We start from the raw sequence: 12,607 nt of genomic DNA on the forward strand, positions 1-12,607 counted from the left end.
AGAACAGAAGACGCCCGGTTTCCCATTTATGAGGTGTAGAGAGCTCTCAGAAAGCCCAGTGTTCTTCTACGAGAAAGTGCGAGTTCTTCTATTCCTTGAAGTTTTAGTTCTTCAAACTGGGCAGGAACCTCTTTTCTAAAACTGCTCAGACAGCAGAATCCTTGGCTCTTCTCCTTCCCAGTTTAGAGTCCCCATGAGAGCTTTACCTCCTACGTAGGAAGTGTGAGGGAGTTCAGGTACTTCAGTTGGAAAAGCCAGGAGAAGGTGACCCAGATGCGTCCTCCTCCCCTTTTTGGCTATGCAGCACCTTGACCTTCAGTCCACTTCTCTCCTCTATCCAATCCCTTGGAGTATGAAGTTCTTGGGGACTCGGAGGAGGTGGGGGGGAGGGTTGGTACTGGGGGTGGGGAGAGGGCAGAGGTGGAGACTAGCTCCGGGGACTGGGAAGGGGATGGGCAGCAGTGGAGAATAACGCCCAGGAGCTGGGACTGCGGGCCCCTATCTCCCGGGAAAGCCCAGCAGTCCTGACAAGCTGGACTTGGAGTCTCCAGCTCTTTGAAGAGTTCTCAGGAAGTTTGGGGGAGGGGCGAGCTACTCTCTCCTGTTCTAAGCGCGCGGGAGGGTGAGGAGGAACCACAGTGGCAGCAGGTCTCGGAACTGTCACATTCCTGCTCACGGACGGACGGGGTCAGTCGCTCTTGGCGGGGTCCGTGGGGCACGAGTGAGCGGGAGGGCAGAGCGCGCCAGCCAGCATGGAGGGACTGGTCCTGTTCAACGCGCTGGTCACCCGGCTGCTGTTCTTCCTGCACTCGCTGGTTGGGGTCTGGAGAGTGGCCAAGGTATATGAGGAGCCGATGTACTTGCTGCTGTCGCTGCTCACCCTCTTGCTCTTTCTGGAGACTGCGCTCACCCTCAAGTTCAAGCGCGGCAGAGGCTACAAATGGTGAGCACACCCCGGGAAAGGGAGAGCGCGGAGTCCCCGGGTATTGTCCCCTATGTTGCTCGCAGGTAGCCCAAGAGACCTTCTCCCCGAAGCCCTCCGACCCTTTACTCGATTCGGATCCCCTTTGTCCTCGCTTGGAGCTTAGAAGGAGCGCGAGATGCTTGCGCTTCTCTTTGGCACGAGGGAGTGCCTCCTGGTCCCAGAGCCACACTAGGAAGGCTCGAGTCACAGTCACGCGTCACCCAGTCCCAGGTTGGGCAACTTGGAAAATTTGAGGAGAAAAAAAGGGGAAGCGCTTGCCTTCTTTGCAGAACGTGCTCCAAATCAGGGAGTCTTGGGGGCAAGAAGATGCCCATGTGTCCTGCTTTCTGTATTTAGTGTGTGTGGTTGTGCGGGGTTACTCTGCGTGCATGCAGGTGTGGGAATGCCCTTTGCTGGGCATCAGGGACTTTAGCAAGAGGTTGTGTGCGTGGGGCAGCGATGAAGGGCGAGAAGACCCGGCCGGCATTTCAGCCGCTTCTCTTCCTTCCCCAACAGGGCACCAGCTTCCAGTGTCTGGGGTTGGATGCTTGGGAACTTGGGACCCTTCGGCCCATCTTGTTTCAGATGGGGTGCCACGCCGGTGGAGGGACGAGCAGGGGGTGGTTCAGACTTAATCTCAACGTGCAAGAATTACAGGCTCTGCACTATGCTTTCTTTCCTCCCCCAAAGACTTGAATGGCAAGAGAAGAAATGAGGAAAAGATTCTCTTGCCATTTACAAAGAGTCCCCACCTCCATCCCTCCACTTGCAGATTTCATCCCAAAACTTCTCCAAGACAGGTTTCTTCCTGTATTAATTTTTAAAAACAATGAGGCTGTGCTTTCATATATGTCAATACTTTAAAAAACTACATAATTTTATAAGAAAGAAAAAGGTACTAGCCAATTCAAGAATAACACACAGTATGAAATTATAGTTAGCCACCACATTAAAAGAAAAAAAACCCTCTCTATAGTTCTGCATATCTGTAGTTCTACAAAAGACCGCGTTTCATGAGAGTGCAGGGGATGGGGGAGGGGTGAGTGTTGTCTCTTAAAACAATGTAAATCTTGCTTAAATTCACTCTTGAAAATTTTCTAAAATATTTTGCTGATGTTAAAAACTATGACTAGATTTTAGCTATTGACCTAGAAGGGTGTCCATGGTGTATGGTGTATTGTCTGGAAAATAAGGCTACAGGAGTGATGTATGACAGCTCAGGGGTGGGGGTGGCGTGGATTAGAGGGGTGGAGAGACTGAGCAAAAAAGAAAAAAAAAGAGAACCCATGGGCTTGGACTACAGTGTGGCAATGTGGTGATTGTGGGGAGTGGGGAGGCGGAAGAGGACATGGGAGAAAATGGTAATGGAAAGAAAATACAAAAAAGAAAAAAGAGTACTTGTCCAAAAACTACCATAGGTATCAGTTAAATAGACTGTCTATTTACAAGTTAAGAAGGAGAAGAAGGAGAAAGCCCCCCATACTGAGTATCAGTCAACCAAGCAGTGCCTGGATGCTGTACCCACAGGAGGTACAAATTTCCTTTCTGGAACATCAGATCCATGCCCCTCCTTTAGATTACCCTGGGCTCCTTTGAACATCATTCTTTTACTGTATTTGGCACCTGGCCCCCCAAAATGAAATCTACAGAAATCACGGGACAATAAACAGAGTTACAGAGGAAAATGTGAACAAAATTTCTTAAAATGTAGCAAACATATTACGCTTGTCCAAAGAATGTTTCTTCAGCTATCCTTTGGAAAGGAAAATGGAACCAGAGCTGCTGAGCTCAGCCGTCCAGGGACAGACAGCATTACATCAACCCTGAAAACTTGCCAGTTGGAGAAGTTTAACTCATCGGAATTCTATAGGATAGAGAGGGTCAGCCAACTACACACCCCTTGTTAAGTGCAATAAATGTGTGCTAGTGGAATTTGTTCCATTCCACCGACCATTTATTAATCTCACCTGCCAATTTACTTATACTTCTATAAGATAGAAACTAGTGTCATTTTGCTTGATTTTCTGTTAACTGGGAAACCATCCAATGGACTTGTGAGTTACCATCAAGGTGAAATCAAACTGAAGACAGATAGTATTTTAATTGCTTTCCACACAATAGTGATAAAATATTCCCCAAGACTGTGGCATATTTGAACCCTGTTCACTTGAAAGCAGACAGTATCTGAGAACAAGTAGAAATTTACATTGGATTTATTGGCAAAAGTACAGACTTTGAAACACTGGCCTTTCTTCCTCAAAATTTGAGGAATACAGGTACATATAAATGAGTTAATAAAATATTTCACCTGCTAGGTCACCTTTCTTCATTATCTCTCTTTCCCTCTTTATTAAGAGCAGTCAGACGACTATTTGTTGAGTTGCCTAATTTGTACGCATGCTGCTAATATGCTAGCCACTGCACGAGCAGGCTGAGGAAACAGCAAACAAACACACCCGGGATATTAAAAGAAAAGTTGGCATTTTAATTAAGTGCTCACATGTGTGGGAATAATTATGACATTTAGTATTTATTATTTTCTAGGTGCTTTCAATGTTTTGTACAGATTATCCCATCTGATACTGATAGAAGGTACAATTATTTTGTTTCTCTGTTTTCACCCATTTTTAGATGAGAAAGCAGAGGGACAGAGCTGCTTAATCATTTTCCTTAGGATCACTTGGTAACTGGGAGAGGAGGAATATTAAGACTGCAACAATTCAGAGGAGAAAAGATGTGGTGAGGAGCACTGCAGTGGGGAGCAGAGCGAGAGGGGCCTCCACAGCATTGATCTGTGGCAGGAAAAGTGGCTAAGAGACAGGGGTGCAGAGGCTGCGTGTGTAAAGGACATCCTGAGGTTGGTGAGTGTGGGGAGACCTGGGCGGACTTCTGTGGAGCAAGTACAGAGCCTTATCAGTCTTCATTCGACAAAGACATGGGAAACATCCAACGTGTGTTAGACATTGTTTGAGTGCCAAGAATACGCAGGTGAATAACACAGGAAAAACCCTGCCCTGAAAGAACTGACGTTTTAATCAGGGGACTCGGAAAATACAGAAGTAAATAACAAGTCAGCAAATGTGTAACAATAAGCAGGTAAGCAAATGAATTATCAGAACTAAGAAGGCCTAAAGGGGTATGGCTTATAGGGGGACAGAGAACCAGGGGGAAGTTCCCACTAGATGGTCAGAGGGGCCTCTCTGGGGAGAAGATATCTAAGCTGAGTCCGTCAAAGAAGAGAAGGAGCCAGACGTGGGAACAGCCAAGGAGATGAAAAGTTGAGAGAGGGGAGAGCGAAATGTGCTTTGGGGCATACTCGCCGAAGACAGATAAACACTGACTTCCTTATCTTCTTCTCCTGCGTATCTCTCCTCCTCCCTGTGTATCCTGCATCCAAGTAAAAAATTTCTTCTAAATTTCATATCTTTAACATATCTCATTTGAAACATCATGTGTTAGAAATGTCTGGGCATCTACCAACTGAGAATGAAAAAGATAAATTAGGAATCAGAAGAGATTCTATCCTAAATTGATTTCAAATTTAAACCAATTTTGTAAAAAAAAAAAAAAAACCTCCATGAAATCTGTTTTGATTACTCAATTGTATTTAGATGGTTCAACAGCAGAGATGAAAAACCTAGAGTTAGGAAACATATGAAGTATATCTTGAATAAGCTTTGAGTAGGGTAGGAGAGCTCTGTGTGATGTAATTCCATAGTATTTGAAATTGTGTATCTTCCTCCACCAAAATTGTTTATAAAAGTGCCAGAAAGGAAATAAAGTAGTGAAAGCACCCTTTTTCCTGATGACATTTTAGGATATCAGAGAGGATGAAATGGAAGGATTGGGAAAAAGACGCTGAGATTTCCATTTGGCCAACTTGAGCCCTGGAGATTCTCTCAGAAGACAGACTATTTCTCCCCTTGTTCACACTTGCTGCTCATACTTCTTGAAACCTCTCCTTAGCATTTTGGTTATTCCAGTAACATTTTCCACTGTGCATTGGACTGATCCATGCCACCTACACTGTGTATCCAGAGTTCTATAGTATTTGTTATCTCCACATGCAGTTGTGTGTGTGCGTTTTATCTCCTGCACCTTGAGCTCAATGCAAAAGGGTGACTTAAATTTGTGTCCTTTTGGGAAGCACATGTGAACGTTACCAGCAAATGACTATGTTTTTAATGATCTGAGTCGTGGTTTTATGCTAACTTGAATTAGTACCATGCTCACTCCCAAGAAAAAGTCATTTTTTAGATTTCATAATGGACTTGGGATCCAAACCATAACTATGCCCGTGTAATGGGACTCCCTAGGAAGCTGAACCTTTGAACAATGAATGTCTTTGCTTTGTCCATGACTATGTTCAACTGAGACATTTAGAACTGAAAATTAAGGTTATAATATTTTGTAACTTCTTCCCTTGACTGGGAGAAGAGCAAAGAGCAAATAAGTGTGGGAAGCTCCCACGAGCCAGTATCCATCTATCCCTACTGCTAAACTCCATGCACTTCTCCTCCTCGCAGTGGTGGCATTATTATGCCTACCTTCTCAGGACAAATCTGAATAGTTGGAAGTTGGAAACTTCTTTTCCCACAATGGAAAATTCATCTTCACATGAAGCATTATTCTCCCCCGTGCATGCCCCACACTATTCTGAAAATACGGGTATCGGGAGAGTTAAACCTGGGATGTATAAAACATTGTGTTAAAGAAAACCAGAACTTTTTAAATAGTATTTTTATATACACGGGTATCAAAATGAACTTTTTGAAACTCATATTCAAATAATATTAAGGACAGACAGCTTGTTAATATAAAATGCCAAGGTGGAAACCAATTTTGTTTCTCTTCTCCCTATATTAGCCTTCTATCCATAGTTGTTTAGGAAAGGGGAGTGTGTTATGTTTTATCTTCCATTTGTCTGACCGGCCTCAAAGAGGTAACTGGTAGACAGCTGATTTAATGTTGTTCACTTATTAGGATAGACGTTACTAATACTTAGGACAAAAGAACATGTCCTCTCTTTAATGCATTTTGTAAAAAGCACATACAGCAAGAGTAAATCTTGCTAAAGATTTACATCAGCGCTGCTGCCAGGTCGTGTTTTGCAGTACCCCTCAGCCTTTTCATTTCCCTGTTTGAGCCTCCCGTCCCTCACACCTGTTTGATCCACATGAAATAGCCTCTTAATAAAGTGGTTGGGCCATTTTCTGACAGCCTGTTAATAATAGATATAAGAATATGATGAAAGTGATGGCGATAATGGAGGTGGTCACAGGTATCAATTATTGAGTACGGACAATACTCCCAGCCTGCTCTGCATTCATTTTTTTTTATGCAATTCTTGCCATGGCTCTATGAGTTAGTTTACACCTTTAGCACCATTTTATAATGAAGACTTTATCGCACAGCAAGGTTAGATTGTTTATCTAAGGCCACAACTAGTGATAATAAATCACAAAACCAATTCCTAGCTTCTGGTGAGCACTCAATTTTTTGAGCCAGGCATCCGCATGACAAGCATAATCCCTCACTCGCCCCCAACAACAGCCCTGTTGGTACCATTCTTGTTCTTACTGGCCAATCAGAAAGCCACAGCTTAGAGAAAGATTCCCCATTGCAGGACTAAATTAAATTACTAAATTCTCGCCTGTCAATAAACAAATCAGGTTTTGCCTGTGCACCACACAATTACATACATTTTTAATGTCAAAGATCCCCTATAGTAGAGAGTCACAATGTTTTTTTCTTTTTCCAAATTAGGTAGATCCCAGGTGACCTGCTAATGAGCGTTGGTATAATCTTGCTTAGAACAAAATGTAGGAAAGTTCGGACTACACAGGGACATAGTCAAAGACACTCTTACATAAGCAGACATCCTTTTCAACCAAAATGGAATGTAAAAGAAAACAGAAGGGGGAAAATTTTCTAAATTGTCTATATTTTACTCCTAAAGAGAAAAACCAATCCTTCTACAGAACAGAACTAAATATCATTGTCTTTTATAGGATGACATGAAATAAAGTCTTACGTAAATAATACCCATAATGCATTCTACCCTCCAGAAACCATTAAAATTCCTGTAGTCACTAGTGCTTATGTTCACTTATTCATTAAACAATCATTTACTGTGTTGTACCAGGGGCTATGATGGTGGTCTTGAAGGAATCTAAAATGCATGCAGTTATTGAGAACAACATTCTGAGTACCAAAGAACTTTCCACAATTCAAGTTCAGGAGTGCAGAGAGGCTGCTGAACAAGATACAATCAGTATGGTAGGCTTGTTGGACAAGGACAATTTCTTTAGGTGATTTATTTACTGGCCTTTGAAGTAGCTGGTGGATTTACAATAGTGGAGAGAAGAGACAAGGGCTTTTCCAGCTCAGGGGGTATCGTGATGGCAGTACTTAAGGTTTCAGTTGGAACCAATTCATTTAGGAAGATGTCAGGATTTGCTTTGCCTCAGTAATTTTATGAGAAAAATTATACCTAGATCCTAAAATTGATCCATGTTTTGTTCCTGGAACTAGTTTAATCCTACTGGAGTATACTATTGAGGTTTGAATGTGGGGGACTTCAATTTTAATATAGCTTGTTCTTGTTTTAGGTATTCTCTTGGAAAATTTTAAGTTAAATGAAGTATAAAGTACTACTACAACTGGTTTATAGCATAATTTGGGATTATAGATTTATTTTTCAAATGGGCAACAACAATGAAAATTATAATTCAGAGCCTTAATGTTCACCTTCCAAAGTAGTCTTTCCTTTGACAAAACATAAATGTGGACATTCTTTAAGGGGTTTGGAAGTATAAAGAATGCTTTCATTGCAGTGAGCATTCCCAACCCATTTGAAATTCCTCCTCATCTTTTCTGTTCGGGCTATTCAATTGCTCCCCCGTCAGATCCCGACAAAGCATTCATATCATCTGATGCTGGCACCTATTAAAACACACACACTCCATACTTAATTCTCCATTTGGGGGTAGTTCTCATGAACTTATGGCCATTTACTTGCAGCTTCCCTCCCTCCTTAGTGGGCAGACACAGATGGAGGGATCTTGGAGGGCGGTGATTGTGAGCAGCCTTCTAATTCAGAAGACAATGGGTTAGTGGCTGGAGTCAGATTTGTGATGTAGCAGGTGTTTGAGGATTGTGTGTTCTGCAAGAACACAAGGTGCATGTTGGGGGGCTGAAGAGGTGTGGATGACACGTTGAGGCTGTTGTACTGGCTACTCCTTGCCCCTGTCGTCACAGAAGGGCCCTTGCTGAGCAGCCCAGGTGGAAATCGTGTATGTTAAGGCCCACTTAGAGAAAGCAGTCCCAGTGCATGTAAGGAGGACAGACAGTTCTTACATTGTTAGACAGGGTTTAGGGGCCCACAAAAGGGTAAATTGACCTACTTTTTTGATTTCCATGAAAGTAGGCCTATTATTTTAAAGTGCTCCAGAAACTTTATTGAGAACACTCAAGGCAGCTTAATGTAAGATTTTGAAACTTAGGTCTAGTATTCTTAAAAGTCCACTCCCCTTTGTAGAGTAGGAAATACTGTGAAATGAAAATTACAATTCACATTGAAATAATTTTTGGAACATTATTTTAGCTTCACTTAAATCTTATCTATTTTCAGTTTTATGCATATAATTGTAAGACTAGAATCTTCATTTGTAGAGAACAAAGCTGAACAGCCTAGTTGGTAATATGGCTAATTTTTCTCCTATTTGCTTCTTTTTATTGTTATATGTTTCTAAAATGAACAAATGTTACTTTTTCAATAATAAAGCAATGGAGTGTCATTTTTAGAATGATGAAAATGGAATCCTAATTCTAGACTAATGGTGAGTTGAAGTAAATATAATTTCATAGCAGGGCTAAATTGCTAAGTGTCATGACATAATCATTTTTTGAAAAACATTATAATTTGTTGAAATGACAACTTTTATGATAAATAATGTTTCATTTTTGGAGGAAATGAACTGAAAAGAAATACAATGATCATAGCTCTTTAAGAGCTCAGAGCAGTATCTAGCATGTAGCAAGACCTATGTATCATAAACATTTTTGATTAGTAAATTAGTCCATAAACAAATAAAGAAAAAATCCTTTAAGTTGGTGCTTCTGCCGGGTACTTTATAAAGAATTGATATGTGGCTATGGTCCGTGAAAAAAAAAAACACAAAAATTTCTGTGGAGGGAAAGAATATCTTTAGGAAGGTTTTAATTTAGAAAAAATATCTGAGCAAAGGCAAGGTAATTTGTCATTGGAGTATTAATGCTGGGCTCCTTCTGTGTTGTTGGTACTGTAATTGGTACTGTAATAAATGAGTTTCTGAGGGCAGGTAGCTTATTAGTAATAGGGTATTCTCAATTTCGTAAATATTTTCCACTCGGATGTGTCTTGTTCATTTACTCACACATTTATCAGTTTTTGTTAGTCTATGAATAGTATATCTTACTTTTATAAATTAGTATCCAGAACTTAATTTATTTTTGAGTTGGCTAGACTCATCTCTGGGATTAGTCTTCATTCAAAGTTCTTGGCCACTTACTTTTTAAATTTATTTATTTATTTATTTTTAGAGAGAGGGGGAAGAAGGGAGAAAGAGAGAGAGAGAAACACTGATGTGTGAGAGAAACAACCATCGTCTGCCTCTTGCTGGCCCCACCCGGGAGCTGGCCAGCAATCCAGGCATGGGCACCGGCTGGCATCAAGCAACCTTTCTCGTTGCAGCCCACGCCTAGCCAACCGTGCCACACCAGTCATGGTGGTGCCCACTCTCTTCTGATGTTGCTAAGACATGAAGATGGAATAAAATGATTTGGTAGCTGCTAAAAGGCCATCCAATTTCATTAGTTATATACAACAAGGTAGGACAGAGCCTAGCTTTCGATTTTTAGAACTCACATTTCTCTTTGGTTCCAAAAATGAATCACACTGGCGATGCAGTACCCAAAATATGGCAAACCTTCCAAATAATAGGTAATGGCTAAAATGTCACCTTGAAATGTTAAAATCTTTCACTGCAGCAAAATAATATTAAGTCCATACAAGAACAAAACAATTACTTTCCTTCAGTAAACCTTCCGATAAAATCAATTCATGGTGGTATTTCAGGAAGAGATTTCCAGTCAAACCAGCAGCAGAGTGGTAAGAAAGTAGGAATGGTAAGTAGGAACTGTAAATCAACCACGACCTCATGAAATCACTACGTATTTGCAGGGAGCCCACCATGTGCTATGACGTGTGGAAGGAGATGAGGATATGATGACGAGCAGACAGATGCAGCTCGTGTGCTTTATTGCTTAGAATCGCTGGGAGACAGCAGTGCCTAGGCACGTGTACATATATATATATACACATATGTACATGCATAATGATACATTTTGAAAAATATAGGTTTAAAGTAAAGAGCGCCGAGGGACAAGCAGAACAAGATCTAATTTAGATTGCAGGAGCGAGAAAAGTTTTTCTGTAGAGTCCCGTATAGCTAACATGAGCTATGAGAAGGAAATAATCAGGTGAAAAGTGAGAGAGAGGTATTTCAAGGGAGAGAAATACATCAGTGAAATCCTGAGTTAGGAAGGCACTTAGCTTTATTTCCAGAACTGAAAGAAAGACACTGTCAGAGGAGCACAGTGAGGAAGACTGGCAAGCAACAGAGCCCAAGAGGTAGGCAGAGCCTTGACTGGGCAGCGTTTTGTAGGTCGTGCGGGGCAGATGGCCTGTGTGAACCACGGCTATGTGACTGACAGTAATTGCTTTGACAAGTGAATATTAAGTTAAGGCATAATGACATCCTCAGAAGTACAAACAACTTCCCTCAATTCAAGGAGTCTTAAATAGGTTTAGTTTTGAGAACCATAGTTTAAAAAGAGGTTTGATTATAAGCTATTCGTAGACAGTCTTCTAAGCGGGTATCCTCTGGGTCCTCTTTCAGCCATGAGTGTATTTGCAGAGCTAAGCCTCTATGAAACAGCAACTCACGTACATAACCCACACTGTCTTGTTTAATCCTCACTATCGCCCTATGAGATGGGTATTATTATCCCTATTTTATAGACAAGGGTATATAGAGTCTCAGGAAAGTTAGTGATTTTCCAAAGATGAATGAACGGAAGAAGCAAGGTTCAAATTTGGGGTCTGTGAAATTTCTGCTGCAGTGTAATAATTCCTCAAAGGACACGACCCATATACCCGTAACTATAAAACAGAGGAGAATGTGTTGGGTCACAGGAGAAATACAAGATTAATTCCCAGTATGCCTTTGGAATAACAGTTTGATGTTGATTGGGTAGAGATGTAAAGAAAGGGCATTCCAAAGCAAGTAGTCATACTTGGAAGGGACATTTGCTATAAAGCCATTTCAGAACGTCTCTTCTGAGACTAGCCAAGCTAAAGGTGCATAGAGCGCTCTGTTCCTAGTGGGAACCCACGGTCAAACAAAGCATATATGGCTGAAATTTATTCTTCATAGCCAAAATAAAATATGTTAATACTTCTCTAAATAAAACTTTCATTTTCTCCATACGTGTTTTTTTTGAGAATTTGAGTTGTACCCCTGCTATGGCCTGCTACTAGAGAATTAGAGAGAGAGGAAAGAGAGAAGGAAACTCCTGAGGCTGATTTGCTCTTTATCACTACGTGGTTCTATGCATTTCATTAGTAACTCTACCTGGAAGCCTTTTGAAATTCCAGGAACTCCTCTAAAGTGTTAGATTCAGAGGGTGGGAAATAATAGCCTCGAGAAAGATTATGGAGTCAGACAGACTCTCAGGAGTTGAATGTGATTAATTCTTGGGCCCTCATTGTGATTCCTTCTTTCTACTCCCTTTTACTTATGTCAGATAACTCTAATGAAGAAGGACTGATGTCAGGGCAGGTTTCCAAAACATTTTTTTTTCTAAATACACAGCAAGTGGGAACTATACAGCTGGTTTCAAGTAGCTTAGCTTGGTAGGATGTGATCAAGGAAGAGGAAGAACTGGAGACAAGACTAGACAGTGGGAACTTGGAATATCAGTTTGTAGAATTTAGATTTCCTATAGTGGGCAACACAGAAAACCTTGGATCTTGACCTTTTCTTTTCTTTCTTTTTAAAAAATCTTATTAACATAACTAGATTCCTAGTTAGAGAAAATAAGTTGAAACAGGATTGCATTTTTTCCAATTATAGAAATTAATCTCGTGCACAAAAAATGGTATGGGGGATTGCTTGTTTTATTTTTAACCTCTTTCAAGAGCAATTGTATTTTCAGTCTATGGTTTCCCTCGGTTATTATTGTGATGGCGTCGTTAGGGTGGACAATCCCCAAAATCAGCCCCAAGAGAGGTCAGCGGAAGTGCTGTCCAGCCAGCGTGTGAGGTAGCCAGACAAACACTGACATATTCCGACTGTCCCTCCAACTAGAATTCCTTTCTCAGTCTCACAAAGGAAATATTCTTCCCTGATGTTTCCTTTGATATGTAATGTCAAAAATTAATTGTGTCTTTTCTCTTCAAGAACATGTTAAATTGGGAGCCGTTGATATCTCTCTGCAGCCCGCCATCTTCCAAGTCAAATTTTAATAATGTGATCCATAACCTTTTGTTTCAAAATTGGTTTCTGCCAGAAATCCAAAGTGGAGGAGTATTTATATTAA

General features: G+C 41.1%; 1 protein-coding gene across 1 annotated transcript in view; it reads left to right on the plus strand.

Moving 5' to 3' along the window:
- Positions 1 to 457: 457 nt before the first annotated feature.
- TMEM26 (transmembrane protein 26) overlaps positions 458 to 12,607 on the plus strand; it is a 35,046-nt gene continuing 22,896 nt past the window's right edge. The window contains exon 1 of the mRNA XM_037062705.1: positions 458 to 943. Coding sequence (XP_036918600.1) covers positions 753 to 943 — 191 coding nt within the window. The 5' untranslated portion in view covers positions 458 to 752. The remainder of the gene's footprint in view (positions 944 to 12,607) is intronic.

The sequence above is a fragment of the Sturnira hondurensis genome, unplaced genomic scaffold, assembly GCF_014824575.4.
Source record: "Sturnira hondurensis isolate 20B ecotype Veracruz unplaced genomic scaffold, ASM1482457v3 Scaffold0014302, whole genome shotgun sequence".
NCBI lineage: Eukaryota > Metazoa > Chordata > Mammalia > Chiroptera > Phyllostomidae > Sturnira > Sturnira hondurensis.